This window comes from Salvelinus fontinalis, chromosome 36 (assembly GCF_029448725.1).
Source record: "Salvelinus fontinalis isolate EN_2023a chromosome 36, ASM2944872v1, whole genome shotgun sequence".
Taxonomy (NCBI): Eukaryota; Metazoa; Chordata; class Actinopteri; order Salmoniformes; family Salmonidae; genus Salvelinus; species Salvelinus fontinalis.
This window is the reverse complement of record NC_074700.1, coordinates 17,126,912-17,145,601: the sequence shown is the minus strand read 5'-3', so window position 1 is coordinate 17,145,601 and position 18,690 is coordinate 17,126,912. Positions and strand designations below refer to the sequence as shown.

At 43.3% G+C, this 18,690-nt stretch overlaps 1 protein-coding gene across 1 annotated transcript in view; it reads left to right on the top strand.

The window, feature by feature from the left end:
• chrnb1l (cholinergic receptor, nicotinic, beta 1 (muscle) like) overlaps nucleotides 1-18,020 on the top strand; it is a 19,526-nt gene extending 1,506 nt beyond the window's left edge. The window contains exons 2-11 of the mRNA XM_055900920.1: nucleotides 1,396-1,529; nucleotides 2,072-2,116; nucleotides 2,719-2,828; nucleotides 11,044-11,152; nucleotides 11,306-11,453; nucleotides 11,626-11,814; nucleotides 12,272-12,495; nucleotides 12,694-12,869; nucleotides 16,916-17,054; nucleotides 17,528-18,020. Coding sequence (XP_055756895.1) covers nucleotides 1,396-1,529; nucleotides 2,072-2,116; nucleotides 2,719-2,828; nucleotides 11,044-11,152; nucleotides 11,306-11,453; nucleotides 11,626-11,814; nucleotides 12,272-12,495; nucleotides 12,694-12,869; nucleotides 16,916-17,054; nucleotides 17,528-17,677 — 1,424 coding nt within the window. The 3' untranslated portion in view covers nucleotides 17,678-18,020. The remainder of the gene's footprint in view (nucleotides 1-1,395; nucleotides 1,530-2,071; nucleotides 2,117-2,718; nucleotides 2,829-11,043; nucleotides 11,153-11,305; nucleotides 11,454-11,625; nucleotides 11,815-12,271; nucleotides 12,496-12,693; nucleotides 12,870-16,915; nucleotides 17,055-17,527) is intronic.
• The last annotated feature ends 670 nt before the right edge of the window (nucleotides 18,021-18,690 follow it).

Below are 18,690 nucleotides of genomic sequence, written 5' to 3'. Positions count from 1 at the left end.
CCTCTAGGCCATTCTCTCCCCTCTCAAACATCCCCCCATGCTAGCTGGTGACCTCTAGACCATTGTCTCCCCTCTCAATCATCCCCCCATGCTAGCTGGTAACCTCTAATCTCCCCATGCTAGCTGGTAACCTCTAGGCCATTGTCTCCCCTCTCAATCATCCCCCCATGCTAGCTGGTAACCTCTAACCCATTGTCTCCCCTCTCAAACATCAACCCCATGCTAGCTGGTATCCTCTAGGCCATTGTCTCCCCTGGGTGCCTACTGTGGTGGTGTAGTGTCATTGTATGTGTCCCCCCTCTCTCTCTCTGGGGAGGGCAACCAGGCAGGAGAGGTATGAAGGGATCAGGGATTTTATGATTTCCTCCAAAGAAAGAGAGGGAGAGGGGGGAGGAGAGAAGGGGGAAGGAGGGAGGGAAGGAGGGAAAGGGAGCTAGAGAAAGTGAAAGAGAGAGGAAAGGAGAAGGAGAAGGAAAGGGAGATAAAGAGAGAAGGAAATGGAATGATGGAAAGGCAAAGAGGGAGAGCGAGACATGGGGAGAGAGAGAAAGAGAGAGGCAGCGAGACTGTGATAGAGTGACTGTGATAGAGGACAGGGAATGAGGGAGTTAATGACCTGTCGAAAAGAGAGAGAAGGGTAGAGCGATATAAAGAGACAGAGAGGCAAAATAAATAGAGAGATAGACATATGGAAAGAGAGTTTGAGAGAGATGTCCATAGTTTGGTAGATTGGTAGAATATTACTGTTTGATCGAAGCAAAAATTTAAATCAGGGCCCATATTTACTGAGCGTCTTAGAGTATGAGCGCTGATGAATACGATTACATGGACAGGAGGGAGCCCATCCTAGATGTTTTCTAAGAAGCTTGATAATTACAGCCCCAGAAGTCCACATTGAAAGAATGAAAGATCAAAGTAAAGTGTTCTTTCATCAGAGATCAAATGGAACGTTTAACGAAGCTCATTAACACTCCATTGTGTGATCATTCTGTTTAGAATCTGTTTTGATCTCATATTTTGAGGCTGTTCCAGATATTTCTTTGAACTTGTGGTACAATAGTTGATATCGATTGCAGTACAGATCACCTTTGCTACCCATTTTACACCACCTGCTCCTCACTTGTTGTTTCAGCCCCTCAGCCTCTCCTCTTGTTCTCTCTTGTTCCCTTCTCATTCCATATCTTTCTCTCTTTCTCTGTCTCGCTCTCTCTCTATTTCCATCTCTCTCTTGCTCTCTCGTTCTCGGTATCTCTCATCTCTTGCTTTCTCTCCCTCCCTCCCTCTCTCTATTTTTCTCTCCCCCTCTCTCTCTCTCACTCTCTCTTCACCTCTCTCCCTCCCCCTCCTCCCTCAATCTCTCTCTCCATCTTTCCCTCTTTCTCTATCTCTCTCCAGGTGCGTCAGAGACAGAGAGGCTGCTTCACCAGAAGATCTTCCAGAACTACAACCTGAAGGTCCGGCCAGCTAAACAATGGGAGGAGAAAGTCCAGGTCCGCGTGGGGATGACCCTCTCCCAGCTCGTCAGCCTGGTACGACACACACACGCACACGGAACACACATATAAACATACACACGATAACACAAATAAACACGCACAGACACATACACATAACCACTCAAACAATTCATACATAGACACAAAGAAACAAATACAAACTTGCTCTTGAGGACACACACACACAGACACACTTGGCACTGCCAACTATCCTGCCAGCCAGCCCTCTCTCAGCGACATAGAGCCTCCAATCTTGCATAGCCAATTATGCTTTCCTAGGACAGGATTGAGTATAGCGGGCTGCCATGCACAACAAGACTCACCCCCAGCTTAATGTCTCTATTTCTCTGGGCAGAATGAAACTCACCCCCAGCTTAATATCTCTATCTCTCTGGGCAGAATGAAACTCACCCCCAGCTTAATGTCTTTATTTCTCTGGGCAGAATGAAACTCTCCCCCAGCTTAATGTCTCTATCTCTCTGGGCAGAATGAGACTCACCCCCAGCGTAATGTCTCTAACTCTCTGAGCAGAATGAAACTCTCCTCCAGCTTAATGTCTCGATCTCTCTGGACAGAATGAGAAGAACGAGGAGATGACAACCAATGTGTTCATGAATATGGTGAGCGTCAAGCATTTATCTTCATCATCTCTCCGCTAATCCTCCCTCGTTGCCTCCCTCTCTTCTCATCTCCACGTTCTTTCAAAAATGGGATTTGTCACTTTTTATCATGGCAAATGATTTCTTTCTTTATCCCTCACGCATGCAGCCTTGCTCTTTTGCTCTCACACTCCGTCTCTTTCTTTCTTTCTTTTCATTTTTCGCCCGTCTCTTCTTCCCTCGCTCCATCGGTCTGCGGAGCTAATTGGTATTGGAGCGGGCCTGAGTGTGTGTGACAGTGCAGTGTGTGTGTATGTCAATGAGACTGCGGCAGCCACGTTATAAATGACAACAACACCAGACAAAAGCAGTAATGATTTCACCTCTGTTCCCATTGTGTCCTTTCTTTTTATCTCCTCCTCACATTGTGACTGTATCTCTTTTGCTGCTTCTCTCTCTCTCTCTCTCTCTCTCTCTCTCTCTCTCTCTCTCTCTCTCTCTCTCTCTCTCTCTCTCTCTCTCTCTCTCTCTCTCTCTCTCTCTCTCTCTCTCTCTTTATCCCTCTCTCTCTCTTTATCCCTCCCTCTCTTTAACCCCCCTTCTCTCCCTCCCTCTCTCTCTAGGCGTGGACCGACTACAGATTATCATGGAATCCAGAGGATTACGATAATATAGATGTCCTCAGGATTCCTCCCAACAAGGTGTGGCGGCCAGATATCTACCTCATCAACAAGTGAGACTCCTGTCCTGCACCAAAATAGAATAGCATAGAATATCATTCATGTTCCATCACCAAGAGGTTAGAATAGCATAGAACACCATCCAGGTTCCATCACCAAGAGTTAAGAATAGCAGAAACACCATCCTGGTTCCATCACCAAGAGTTTAGAATAGCAGAGAACACCATCCTGGTTCCATCACCAAGAGTTTAGAATAGCAGAGAACACCATCCAGGTTCCATCACCAAGAGGTTAGAATAGCAGAAACACCATCCAGGTTCCATCACCAAGAGTTTAGAACAGCAGAAACACCATCCAGGTTCCATCACCAAGAGTTTAGAATAGCAGAGAACACCATCCAGGTTCTATCACCAAGAGTTTAGAACAGCAGAAACACCATCCAGGTTCTATCACCAAGAGTTTAGAATAGCAGAAACACCATCCAGGTTCCATCACCAAGAGTTTAGAATAGCAGAAACACCATCCAGGTTCCATCACCAAGAGTTTAGAATAGCAGAAACACCATCCAGGTTCCATCACCAAGAGTTTTTCCTGACTATGTGACACTGAACAGGAAAAACTCTGCACTCCTTAGATGTGCCTAAAACTGGGGCCTTGTATATTTCTTTTGGCCCTGTCCCACCCCCCACATTGCTTTTCCTCAGAGCTGAAAAACATCCTGCAAATGTGTTTCTTTACCTATACTTTACGCACAATTGTTTGTGGTCACATTTCTTACTGTCAATCGTGAATGATAATTCGTTAAGTTTTACAGGTGAAACGTTCATCTGTTATCTGCACATCAACCATTTGATCTAAATCAGTTTCATGGGATATGCATTTATCTCTTCTGTGTTATTTACGCTACAGTGTTGTTAAGAGAAGCCTACAGTGTTTTGAATTAGCTATAGTTGAAGTCGGAAGTTTACATATACCTTAGCCAAATACATTTAAACTCAGTTTTTCACTATTCCTGACATTTAATCTGAGTAAAATGTCCCTGTCTTAGGTCAGTTAGGATCACCATTATATTTTAAGAATGTGAAATGTCAGAATAATAGTAGAAAGACTGATTTATTTAATATTTTATCACATTCCCAGTGAGTCAGGAGTTTACATATACTCAATTAGTATTTGGTAGCATTGCCTTTAAATAGTTTAACTTGGATCAAACGTTTCGGGTAGCCTTCCACGAGATTCCGACAATAAATTGGGGGAATTTTGGCCCATTCCTCCTGACAGAGCTGGTGTAACTGAGTCAGGTTTGTAGGCCTCCTTTGCTCGCACACGCTTTTTCAGTTCTGCCCACAAATGTTCTATAGAATTGAGGTCAGGGCTTTGTGATGGCCACTCCAATACCTTGACTTTGTTGTCCTTAAGCCATTTTTCCACAACTTTGGAAGTATGCTTGGGGTCATTGTCCATTTGGAAGACCCATTTGCGACCAAGCTTTAATTTCTTCACTGATGTCTTGAGATGTTGCTTCAATATATCCAAATCATTTTCCTGCCTCATGATGCCATCTATTTTGTGAAGTGCACCAGTCCCTCCTGCAGCAAAGCACCCCCATGACATAATTTTCTGGAATTTTCCAAGATGTTTAAAGGGACAGTCAACTTAGTGTATGTAAACTTCTGACCCACTGGAATTGTGATACATTGAATTATAAGTGACATAATCTGTCTCTAAACAATTGTTGGAAAAATTACTTGTGTCATGCACAAAGTTGATGTCTTAAAAACTTCTTGAGAATACAGGGGGTGCTGTTTTCGCATTAGCATAATTTCCTCTACAGATTAAACTGCCTCTTATTCAATTATTGCTCTTACTATATGCATATAATTAATACCATTGGATAGAAAACAATCTATAGTTTCTAAAACCGTTTCAATTTTGTCTCTGAGTGAAACAGAAGTCATTCGACAGCACTTTCCCTGACCAAGAAGAAGAATGCAAGATGTGTATGCTCGCTTCAACGCTCTGCCTATATATGGTCACGCCACCTATGACCCGAAACACACTTCATTCGTCTTCCTCTGGGTGTCAAGAGGACGTCAGAGGAGAAATTTTTTGTTTATCTTGTACTGACGTGAAATAAGACCTATTTCTTTCGCGTGACCGACAACTTCCGGTTCTCTGAATCGCGCGATTTGTAGGTGCGATTGTCTTCTGTTTTGCTGCCGTTACGGATGAAAACTATCTCCGTCTCGAAGTTTGTTTGATACATGTGACCATATCATCTTAATGTATGTTTTTTCAATATAGTTTAATCAGATTATTTGAATTTTTTCGGGAGTTTTGCCGTGTTCCGTTCTGTGACTTTTTTTACTTTGGCCAGTCGACCAGTACATATGCTAAATGAAGAGGGAAAGTTGCCATTATGAATGGATTGAACGACTCATCAGGACTAAGGACACCTTGATCAACATTCTGATGAAAGATCAGCAATAGTAAGACCCAATTTACGATGTTATTTCATATATCTGTCGTGCATGTGAACTGGTCGGGGGCGCCCAGCTGGTTCTGGCTGGCGTGGCTATGCTAATTTAGCTCTACATTTTGTTTTCGCTATAAAACATTTAATAAATCAGAAATATTGTTTGGATTCACCAGATGTTGGGCTTTCAATATCTGTACGCTGTGTATTTTTTCTGAAATGTTTTAAGACAAGTAATTAGTTATATGACGTTGGTCTCTGTAATTGTTCTGGCTGCGTCGGCACTATTTCAGATTGCAGCTGCAATGTAGAACTGTGATTTATACCTGAAAAATTCACATTTTTCAAAAAAAAACTATGCTATACCATAAATATGTTATCAGACTGTCATCTTATGAAGTAGTTTCTTGGTTAGTGGCTATATATATTTTTATTTAGTCGAATTAGTGATAGCTACTGACGCAGGAAAAAACTGTTGGAGTAAAAAAATTGTGTCTTTTGCTAACGTGTTTAGCTAATAGATTTACATATTGTGTCTTCCCTGTAAAACATTATAAAAATCTGAAATGGTGGCTTTATTCACAGGATCTGTATCTTTCATTAGGTGTCTTGGACTTGTGATTTAATGATATTTAGATGCTACTATTTAATTGTGACGCTATGCTAGCGATGCTAATCAGTGTGGGGGGGGGTGGGGGGTGCTCCCGGACCCGGGGTAGGTGCTCGGTAGAGGTTATTAACCAACTTGCCAAAACTATAGTTTGTTAACAAGAAATGTGTGGAGTAGTTGAAATACGAGTTTTAATGACTCCAACCTAAGTGTATGTTAACTTCCAACTTCAACTGTAAATGCAGGAATGGGTTTCTGTCCATGCTTCTCAGAGTCTGTAACGGCTCCTCTACTTAAGTGCCAATAAAACCTGCAACTGGCAGATGCCATCAGGGAGATCGCTGTAAGGCTCCAGCCAGTCGCTCTTGAGCCAGAACACCAGCCCCACCAATAAGCTGTTGGCGCACTCAAACCGCAGGAGGTTGACGCCGATGTATGCTGGGACCACTAGGCCCAAGAGCTCACAGGCGATGCACATGACCAGGTAAGATGCCCACGTTTTGCTGAAGCCAAGTCAGACTGACGTAAAGGACGTAAAGGATGCATTCTCCTCGTCCTCGTTGGCCCCTAGCTGCCCTAACTTGGGCATACCCGAAGCTCAAGTTGCTCTGCAGCGTTGGGTTGACGTCATCCCACTGCTCTATCAGCCTGTTGGCCTCCTCCAGTCTTGAGGACAGCTGTTTGTAGTGGGGCAGCAGCACACAGGAGATGCCTATGCAGATCCCCACTGAGAAATGCCCCACTATCACAGACTACTGCACCACGCACACTAAAGGGTTCTTCCCTCCCTCGTATTCGACTTCTATGAGATTACTGACAGCTGAACAGCAGGAGCGCACACCGGGCAGCACCCACACCAGCAGCGTCAGGTAGCAGTTCCACAGGGCTCTGCAGGGGGCGGTGTGGCACCCGGCGTAGCGTGGCTCGGCGGCATAGTCCAGCAGCCCCAGGGCTAGCATGGGCAGAGGCAGCTCGTTGAACATGTCCGAGGCATGCTCCAAGAGGAAGCACTTGGACACTGGGGAGCAGGCAGGTCCGAGGAACCACACAGCCTCCATGGCGCAGGCCAACGCCATGCCGACCAGGAAGACGGAGAGGCCACAGCCGCTCATGAAGGAGGTGTGAAGCCGGCACAGGCAGATGGACAGGATCAGACAGTCCAGGCCCACCTTTAATGAGATGGACAGAATCAGGCTGGTGTTGTCCTCACGGCTCTCCTCTTCCCAGGACTCAATGATGGGAGGCATTATGAAGATTTTGCCTTTGAGACTGAGCCCAGACCCAGAAGTCATCTATTGGGTCTGTGACATTCTGATCGATGTCACCAGAAAAAGCTGTTGAAGAGTGAGTGGAACAGTTAGCAGTAACCTACAAACAGCTTCTACCAAGCAATGAGACAGTTTTCTAGTGTTATCAGTACTACCTGGTCTCTCGTGACTCGTCTACAGCAAAAACAACCCTTTAGCGAAGTCGAAAATAAGAAACTTCCACTCCCCCTTTAATGGATGTAGCATGCCTCAACACTCATTGTTTGGATTCCACCAACCTCAAGTATTAAGAAATACAGTACCCAACAAATACATTTAGATGGTGACAGGTTGAGTCAAAGGCTAACATTTCCAGGTATGGCAATCCATTGACTATATTTTCAGCTATAGAATACGAGTTTGTCCAAGTGCAGGAAGGAATGCATGCTTTCTTTTGAAACTATGCAATTGCCTAATCCAGATATTTTCCATATTACAGTAACAGGAATCTTCAATTATAAAAAGCTTCAAAAGATGATGTTAAAACTATCATGCTGATCTTGTGGACTGCCAGTCCATGCATCCATATCTCCATCTATGAATTTGAGCATGATTGAATTCCTTCAGCCCCATCTCTCAGCTCAATTGCAAACCAAGTGACAGGGTTGCCTTTTACTTAATTAGAACATTTGAATTAAGAGTTATTTTCCAATGACACAAAAAAATATATATCAATCCACGTAACACTGTGATCATTTAAACACATTGCATGTAGGCTCTACCTCTCAATTGTAGTGGGTAATGCTGGTGTAAAGGGATTTTTCATGTGAACCAAAAGGAGAGCAGTCGATGAAAACATCAATCAAAAATCTATCCGATTTAATACAATAATTCAGTGAGCACACCTCTAGAGCAGAACAAAAGGGCCTCTTGGAAGCAGGCCCTTTATATTCTAATCAGACAGTACCAAATGTTCTCTAAACATCAGCCAAGAGGCTTGTATGAAGTCAAAACAAAAGACAGTGACTTTCCCAGCTGCTACAGACTCACACAGTGTTCATACTGTCATCAACGGAATACTAATCAGTTTGTCATTGAAACTTCAGTAGCTCTGACGTCAATCACTATCAAACGATTTGAGAACAATCCATAACAATCCTCCCAGAGCTTTTCTTGAGTTATACAGTGTTGTTTTGAAGTAACCTACAATGTTGTTTAGAAGTAACCTACAATGTTGTTTAGAAGTAACCTATTGTGTTGTTTAGAAGTAACCTATTGTGTTGTTTAGAAGTAACCTACAGTGTTGTTTAGAAGTAACCTACAGTGTTGTTTAGAAGTAACCTACAGTGTTGTTTAGAAGTAACCTACAGTGTTGTTTTGAAGTAACCTACAGTGTTGTTTAGAAGTAACCTACAGTGTTGTTTAGAAGTAACCTACAGTGTTGTTTAGAAGTAACCTACAGTGTTGTTTAGAAGTAACCTACAGTTGTCACGCCCTGACCTTAGTTCCTTTTTTATGTCTCTATTTTGGTTTGGTCAGGACGTGAGTTGGGGTGGGCATTCTATGTTTTGTTCTATGTTGTCCTTTTCTATGTGTTTGGCCTGGTATGGTTCCCAATCAGAGGCAGCTGTCAATCGTTGTCTCTGATTGAGAACCATACTTAGGTAGCCTGTTCCCACCTGTGTTTGTGGGTAGTTGTTTCCTGTTTTGTGTTGTCGGACCTTTCAGGACTGTTTCGATTTTCGTTTCTTTCATTCACTTTGTTATTTTGTATTTTTCGTGTTCAGTTAATAAATTAACATGGACACTTATCACGCTGCGTTTTGGTCCGATATTTCCTGTTCCTCAGATGAAGATGATCGTTACAACCGTGTTGTTTAGAAGTAACCTACAGTGTTGTTTAGAAGTAACCTACAGTGTTGTTTACAAGTAACCTACAGTGTTGTTTAGAAGTAACCTACAGTGTTGTTTGGAAGTAACCTACAGTGTTGTTTAGAAGTAACCTACAGTGTTGTTTAGAAGTAACCTACAGTGTTGTTTAGAAGTAACCTACAGTGTTGTTTAGAAGTAACCTACAGTGTTGTTTAGAAGTAACCTACAGTGTTGTTTAGAAGTAACCTACAGTGTTGTTTAAAAGTAACCTACAGTGTTGTTTAGAAGTAACCTACAGTGTTGTTTAGAAGTAACCTACAGTGTTGTTTAGAAGTAACCTACAGTGTTGTTTAGAAGTAACCTACAGTGTTGTTTTGAAGTAACCTACAGTGTTGTTTAGAAGTAACCTACAGTGTTGTTTAGAAGTAACCTACAGTGTTGTTTAGAAGTAACCTACAGTGTTGTTTAGAAGTAACCTACAGTGTTGTTTAGAAGTAACCTACAGTGTTGTTTAGAAGTAACCTACAGTGTTGTTTAGAAGTAACCTACAGTGTTGTTTAGAAGTAACCTACAGTGTTGTTTAGAAGTAACCTACAGTGTTGTTTAGAAGTAAACTACAGTGTTGTTTAGAAGTAACCTACAGTGTTGTTTAGAAGTAACCTACAGTGTTGTTTAGTAACCTACAGTTTTGTTTAGAAGTAACCTACAGTGTTGTTTAGAAGTAACCTACAGTGTTGTTTAGAAGTAACCTACAGTGTTGTTTAGAAGTAACCTACTGTGTTGTTTAGTAACCTACAGTGTTGTTTAGAAGTAACCTACAGTGTTGTTTAGAAGTAACCTACAGTGTTGTTTAGAAGTAAACTACAGTGTTGTTTAGAAGTAACCTACAGTGTTGTTTAGAAGTAACCTACAGTGTTGTTTAGAAGTAACCTACAGTGTTGTTTAGTAACCTACAGTGTTGTTTAGAAGTAACCTACAGTGTTGTTTAGAAGTAACCTACAGTGTTGTTTAGAAGTAACCTACTGTGTTGTTTAGAAGTAACCTACAGTTTTGTTTAGAACTACTTCACACCCCTTGACTTTTCCACATTTTTGTTGTGTTACAAAGTGGGATTAAAATGGATTTAATTGTCATTTTTTTGCCAACGATCTGCAAAAAATAGTCTGTAATGTCAAAGTGGAAGAAAAATTTGGACATTTGCAAAAAAAAATGTTAATAATTGCTTGATTACATAAGCATTCAACCCCCTGAGTCAATACATGTTAGAATCACCTTTGGCAGCAATTACAGCTCTGAGTCTTTCTGGGTAAGTCTCTGAGATATTTGCACACCTAGATTGTACAATATTTGCACATTATTCTATAAAAAATTCTTAAAGGTCTGTCAAGTTGGTTTTTGATCATTACTAGACAGACATTTTCAAGTCTTTGTATACATTGTCAAGACAATTTAAGTCAAAACTGTAACTAGGTAACTCAGGAACCTTCAGTGTCTGTTGGAAAGCAGAATAAACCAGGTTTCCCTCTAGGATTTTGCCTGTGCTTAGCTCTATTCTGCTTTTTTTATACAAAAAAACTCTCTTGTCCTTGCCAATCACAAGCAAACTCATAAAATGATGCAGCCACCACCATGCTTTAAAATATAAAGATTGGTACTCAGTGATGTGTGTGTTGAGTCCATGCAACTCATAATGTGACTTGTTAGGCAACGTTTTACTCATGGAAATACAGCATTTAGGCTTGCCATTCAAAAGGGTTGAATACTTATTGACTAAAGAGATTTCAGGTTTTCATTTTTTATTAATTTACAGTGCATTCGGAACTATTCAGACCCCTTCACTGTTTCCACATTTTGGTACGTTACAACCTTATTCTAATATATATCTTCTTCTTTTTTTCAATCTACACACAACACCCCACAATGACAGAGCAACGATGCAGGGCTCCCTTGAAAAGGAGACCTTGGTCTCAATTGGAATCCCCTTTCTAAATTAAGGTTAGATTAATAAAATATGCATCACATGACTCCTGATTGCCCTTTATGTGACCTCCTTATCCACACAGTAATGATGGTCAGTTTGACGTGGCTCTGTATGTCAACGTGCTGGTCTACAGTGATGGGACAGTCAACTGGCTGCCTCCTGCTATCTACCGCAGCAGCTGCCCTATAGAGGTACATTATCAATAAATTATTATATTATTATTAACCAATAGAGGTAATGAACCATGGCCCGTATTCATAGAGCTTCTCAAAGTAGGACTGCTGATCTAGGATCAGGTCCCTAGATCAGCACTCCCACTCTGTAATAACCTTCTTTGCCTATAGGTGGCGTACTTTCCGTTTGACTGGCAGAACTGCACCATGGTGTTCCGCTCCTACACCTACGACTCATCAGAGGTGGACCTGCAGTATGCCCTGGATGAGAAAGGAGAGGAAATACATGAGATTATCATAGATGAGAACACCTTCACTGGTTAGAGTCCTCTCTCTTCTCTTCTCTCTTCTGGCCTCTCTTTTCTTACCTCCTCTTCTTTTTTCTTCTCTGCTCTTCTCTTTTCTCCCATCATACACCTCTCCGCTCCTCCCACTGCTTCCCCCTTTCCCCATCTCCCCTCTGCCCTTCATCTCCCTTTCCCTTTTCACAGAGAACGGGGAGTGGGCGATCTGCCATAAGCCCAGCAGAAAGAACGTGAACCCCGAGGACCTGTATGAAGACATCACCTTCTATCTTATCATCGAGAGGAAGCCTCTCTTCTACGTCGTTAACATCATCGTGCCCTGCATCCTCACCATGGTCCTGGCCATCTTTGTCTTCTATCTACCACCTGGCGCATGTCAGTCCCATGCCACACTATGCCACATATGCACATTATGTCTCATTGGCATGTGTAACATAGAACCGGATAGAGGGCACACCTAGCACAAAGATAGGATGTGTGCCGTCTTTCCATCTCTATGATAAATTGAGATGGGTAACATGCCATTGTTGATTACACAGCAAGGAAGTATCAGTAAGAATATATGTTGTGCTCTGGGTACGATGTTTATGTAGTCTGTTTATACTTCTTGAGGGTTTATTTAAAAAATAATTAGAGCAGGTGTCTCAAACTGGCAGCCTGCTGGCCAGATGTGGCCCATGAACCAACTTAATGTGGTCCGCAGTTGTAAAAGAAGCAATATTTGTCATAAGGTGGTTCATAATGTTTAAGCCCAGTCTTTATCACTGGCCAGACAACTGCAGTAGATCCATAGCCGCCATGTTTTAGCCCTGTGTTTCCCTCTCTCTCCCAGGTGAGAAGATGACCCTGTCTATCTCTGTCCTCATCGCTCTCACTGTGTTCATGCTACTGCTGGCTGACAAGGTCCCCGAGACCTCCCTGGCCATCCCTCTTATTGTTAACTATGTCATGTTCACCATGATCCTGGTCACCTTCTCAGTCATCCTCAGTGTGGTGGTCCTCAACTTGCACCATCGGACCCCCTACACACACATTATGCCCCCTTGGGTGCGCAAGGTGAGCTGTAGCCTACATGGCGGTGCTATGGACGGTGGAGTCTGTATGAGGTATAAACTAGGATCCTCAGCATTCTTCTTCTTCATTATCTTTGCAATATATCTCTATGCAATTCCCTGCTTCTGCGCTGGTTCAATGCCAAGGGGCCATATATTTGCTACTTCCTGCTAAAACCTTGACATTTGACCTCTCATCCAGGTGTTCATCCACTTCCTGCCGAAGTACCTGGGCATGCAGAGGCCCCACCCAGAGGAGCCTTTGGAGGAGGAGCCTAGTGATGACACGCCCATCCAGAGCATCGACGGACGCAGGCCGGGGGGAGAGTACTTCTTCAGGAAGATCAACCCTGAACTGGTCCTACCCTGGAGAGGCAGGTAAGGTATCAACTAACACACGCAGACCAGGGATCCACCAGTAGATCACAGCTAATTGCTTTCGGTTTGAGACAGTCGTCTTGGCTACAAAGATTTGGTGGTGAAGAGATTTCTATTCGACTGAATACAAGCTAGCCAAAGCATGAATCTTCTTTTCAGCACTATCCTGAGGCAAAGTATAAATCCCTTTTTCTCCTGTGCCAGCTTTATTATAGTTAGGTACATTGTGTGCCCAGGCTTGGCAGTAGTATCATCTTCTTTTGGCCAATAGATGTATATATGTGCTATATCATCATAATCTGCTATAGTCTGGGAACCTAGTTCCTATCCCTCCCACCTCTATACCCTCTAATATACTCTACTATACTCTATACCATCCCAATAGTCTAGCACAGTAGGTAATGTTCCTCCTATACTCATAGCCTCTACTATACTCAACTATACTCTCCAAAGCCTCAAATGTGCTCTACTTTCCTCCACATAGCCTCTACTATACTATACTCTATTCTACTATACACCACTATACTTTACTCTCCATGGCCTCTACTTTACTCTTCATAGCCTCTACTATACTCCACTACACCCGCCATGCCCTATACTATACTCAACTATACTCTCCATGGCCTCTACTCTACTATAATCTCCATGACCTCGACTATACTATCAATGGCCTCTACTATACTCTTCATGTCCTACACTATACTCTCCATGCCCTCTACTATACTCTACTATAATCTCCATGGCCTCTACTATAATATCCATGGCCTCTACTATACTATCCATGGCCTCTACTATACTCTACTACACTATAGTCCTCATGTCCTATACTATACTATACTCACCATGCCCTCTACTATACTCTACTATAATATCCATGGCCTCTACTATACTATCCATGGCCTCTACTATACTACACTATAGTCCTCATGTCCTATACTATACTATACTCACCATGCCCTCTACTATACTCTACTATACTCTCCATGGCATCTACTTAACTCTGCTATACTCTTCATAGCATCTACTATATTCTACTCTACTGTACTATATTATACTATACTCTCCATGCCCTCTACTATACTATACTATACTCTCCATGGCCTCTACTATACTCTCCGTGCCCTCTACTATATATAGTAGAGTCTACAGTAGTCTACATACCCTCTACTATACTATACTCTACTATATTCACCATGGCCTCTACTATACTCTACTCTTCCACAGCCTCTACTATACTATACTCTACGATACTCCCCATGGCCTCTACTATACTCTACTATACTCTTCATAGCCTATACTATACTATACTCTCCGCGGGCACTATTATGCTCTCCGTGGATAGCCTCCTCTAAATGCAGTAGTTCCGACTATACTTTCCACTATACTGTCCACATCCCACTCAGTGATGATAAATATCTGACAGATTCATTTGGCCCCTCAGTAGTCTGTGAGTACCACCCTAGTCTCACCACCCAGAGTGGGGCTCGTAAACACCCAGAGACCCATGGATCTCCAGGGCTGGTGGGCACTACTCATCCCAGGCCAAAGGCATCATATTCAGGCCTGCTAAGCCTCAGACCCCCATCCACAGTCGCCAGGGCATAAGCCTCTGTTTGGTTTGGCCATTAGGGGTAATCCCGAAAGAGCGGGATGGGGCAGTCGGTTGGAGGGAGGGGAGAGAAGGGTGGCTGGTAGATGAGTGTGGAGTATAGGGAGAGGTGTTGAGTGATCAAAGTAGAGGAGGATTTTGTGGGTTTTGATGTGGAGCGAGGGATGGAGGGATGGAGAGGTTACTCTATCAGAAGATGGCTCTGCTTCAAGGCGAATGGGAACGATGGCGCCAGTGTCAACTCAACTGTTCCCTTGGAGTGTGTAGTGAGTCAACGCTCTCTCTCTGCTGTGTGTGTGTGTGTGTGTGTGTGTGTGTGTGTGTGTGTGTGTGTGTGTGTGTGTGTGTGTGTGTGTGTGTGTGTGTGTGTGTGTGTGTGTGTGTGTGTGTGTGTGTGTGTGTGTGTGTGTGTGTGTGTGTGTGTGTGTGTGTGTGTCTTCACAGCTCAGGGTCTAGCTATGCTCCGTCCTGCCTGTTGCGTGCCAGCAACATTCCAGGGCTTCTATTCATTACCACAGACAGATGGAGCCGGTGTCACACACACAAACACACAAACAAACGCACACTATGGCCCATAGTCTCTGTGGTGCCAGAAGGTTATGATGTCCTGGTGCCAGTCTGGCCTCCCTGAAGAGGTGATAACTGATACTGAATAGCCCTGTTCCTGGCTAATGAACAAACACATCTCTCGGCGGCTGTGTGACTATTAAACAGTCCCAAAGAAAGAACGTCATGTGAACTAGACACAGTGGAGGCTGGTGAGGAGTGGACGGCTCATAATAATTGGTGAATGAATTGGTGAATGAATGAATGAGCCCGTCCCCCGCAAAGTTCCACCAGCCACAACTGGCATGACATATGCCTAAGGTTGCAAAATAAATTCACTGGTTCACCCGAAATCATGTTTGGAAGATTCCCGGAATAACAACAGAATTTCTGGAAAACCAAGGAATTTATTGAAAGTTCCAGGAACTTGTGCCTCAAGTTATACAGATAATTCTCTTAGACCAACTGTACATGAATGGTGTGGTACCTACATGTTCAGAGACCATCACTGGTCTGGGGCTTGAAGACAGTGATACTGAATTAGTGATATATGGATAGACTAGCCTGTTATGTGAGTGTTAGAGGTATCTTGGATTGACAGGAGTGAGAGGGGGGAGACCTAAGAGTGGGGACCGTGAGAGGTGAGAGGGGACAGAAGACCAGAGGTGAGAGGCGGCAGAGGACAGGGGTGCGTGGCAGTCACCCCTTAACACCCTGTTTGTGGAGCAGGTTGACCCAACATAGTGGTGTTGCTACTATAGGGTGGCAGGTCTGTAGGGTGCTATGTATGTCTGTGCATGACGTAAGCTATTTAAAGGACATATGTTTGGGTGTATATTACATTATTTGTGCTGTGTTGATGCCTGGGCCACAGTGTTGGGCCTTGTATCGGATGTGTGAAGGATCAGGCCACTGTTATAAACCTTATAGGAAACGTACGTCCTTGACCGAGATGCTTTTTCTTTCAATATCATTCAAAATATTGCTCACATCATTTGTCAACCAACGGGATACAGTTTCATATGTTAACTTTCATGTTCATAGTCTGTTCTCTATGTGAATTGGTTTATGTTCTGGTGTGGTTTTGTACACTGCGCGGTTGGACAATGTAGTATAGAGTTTATGTCAAATAAGTATTACTTAAATGCTATAGCAGTAAATAATAGCCATCTTAGAAGTACCGTAGTTTCCCATGGTACAGACAGTGTTAGTCAGTGTTAGTCAGTGGTAGTCAGTGGTAGTCAGTGCCTCTGTCGAGCCCCCACATAAAAAATATATCCTAGCGTAAGGTAGTGTTCAGGATGGATTTTCTGGCAACAATACTGCTATGGAACAGCTGTGGGAGGCAGGAATACCTTTAGGGGTCAGAGTCCCGTGTAGCTCAGTTGGTAGAGCATGGTGCCAGTGTTGTGGGTTTAATTCCCACGGGGAGACCAGTACTAAAAAAATTGTCAAATGTATGCACTCACTGCTGTAAGTCGCTCTGGATGAGAGCGTCTGCTAAATGACTTAAATGTAAATGTCATACCAGCACCACAATACGTTGTCCCAACATTACCTCTGTGACACGATTGTCACTGTCACTCAGAGACCTGGAGGAGGGGACACATGCCACAACAGACACACTGGTATGTGTAGAGAAGACTAATGAAGTTTAGTTGACACATAGGTATGTCCTCTGGAAACCTCAATGGTAAAAGACAGACAGAAATATGACACTTCTGACTTCCCCATGATTAACTACATTTGTTGTTAGCATTTATTTGTTTGTGTGTGTTTGCGTTTCTTCTCAAATTCATACACCGTTGTGCTCTCTCTCTTCTTCCCCACTCTCTCTCTCTCTCCTCCTTTCTACACCCCCCCCCCCCCCCCCCCTCTCTCCCCCTCTCAGGAGTGAGAGTACAGTACAGCTCCAGAGGTTCTTTGACAGTGACAACTACTGTCTGATCCTCCCCCCGGACCTCAAGTCAGCCATCGCTGCCGTCACGTACATGGCTGAGCAGCTGAAGAAGCAGGATGGCACCGACTCGGTGAGCTACACACACACACGCACATACACACATACACAGGCAAGCATGCACACACACACAGAGGCACACACACACACACAGACACAAACTTCCCCATGCTCATTAAATTAATCTCCATTCTCTCATCCCAGAGCACAGTCAGTGTTCCCAGCATGCCCTGGTGATGTCCATGTGTCACTGCAGACATACTGTGCTTCCTTCTTCATTACTTACATGCTTTCGTGTCTCTATGTCTCTTTGCGTGCGTGCATGTGTGTGCGCACATTCCTCTGTCCGTGTGTGTGTGTGTGTGTGTGTGTGTGTATGTGTGTGTGTGTGTGTGTGTGTGTGTGTGTGTGTGTGTGTGTGTGTGTGTGTGTGTGTGTGTGTGTGTGTGTGTGTGTGTGTGTGTGTGTGTGTGTGTGTGTGTGTGTGTGTGTGTGTGTGCCTGTGTGTGTGCCTGTGTGTGTGCCTGTGTGTGTTCCTCCCTATAGGAGACAGGAGACTGGCAGTACATAGCCATCGTGGTGGACAGGCTGTTCCTGTGGCTGTTTGTCATCATCACTACTCTGGGGACTCTGGCCATGTTCATGGACGCCAAACTCAACTACACCCCAGACAAACCTTTCCCCCTGAGAACGTAGTCCATTCACACACCCCAGCACAGCCACTCTGGTGCTCACAAGGGATTACAAGAACTACACTTCCCATAATTCCATAGCTGAGTACCAACTTCTTTGATATGACTAGGACCAGAGGTTTCCTCAGGTAAAACTCAGTGTTCTATTTATAATGTATAATGTATTGTCAAGGATGACACAGTACCATATACTTTTATATGAATACTGTAGTCCCCTTCTCTGATCTTGCTCCTTTATGAAAGCAATAGAAACTAATATAGACGGTTTATAGATTAGCATCGATTTAAATGGGACAAATACATTATTCATATACAGTACCAGTCAAAAGTTTGGACACACCTACTCATTCAAGGGTTTTACTTTTTTGTACTATTTTCTACATTGTAGAATAATAGTGAAGACATCAAAACTATGAAGTAACACATATGGAATCATGTAGTAACCAAAAACATATCTTCTATATTTTTCAAAGTAGCCACCCTTTGCCTCTTGGCATTCTCTCAACCAGCTTCATGAGGTAGCCACCTGGAATGCATTTCTATTAACAGATGTGCCTTGTTAAAAGTTAATTTGTGGAATTTCTTTCCTTCTTAATGCGTCAATTGTGTTGTGACAAGGTAGGGGTGGTAGGCAGAAGATATCCCTATTTAGTAAAAGACCAAGCCCATATTATGGCAAGATCAGCTCAAATAAGCAAAGAGAAACGACAGTCCATCATTACTTTAAGACATGAAGGCCAGTCAATGCGGAACATTTTAAGAACTTTGAAAGTTTCTTCAAGTGCAGTCGCAAAAACCATCAAGTACTATGATGAAACTGTCTCTCATGAGGACCGCCACAGAAAGAGACACAGAGTTACCTCTGCTGCAGAGGATAAGTTCATTAGAGTTACCAGCCTCAGAAATTGCAGCCCAAACAAATGCTTCACAGAGTTAACAGACACATCTCAACATCAACTGGAGACTGTGAGAATCAGGCCTACGTGGTCAAATTGCTGCAAAGAAACCACTACTAAA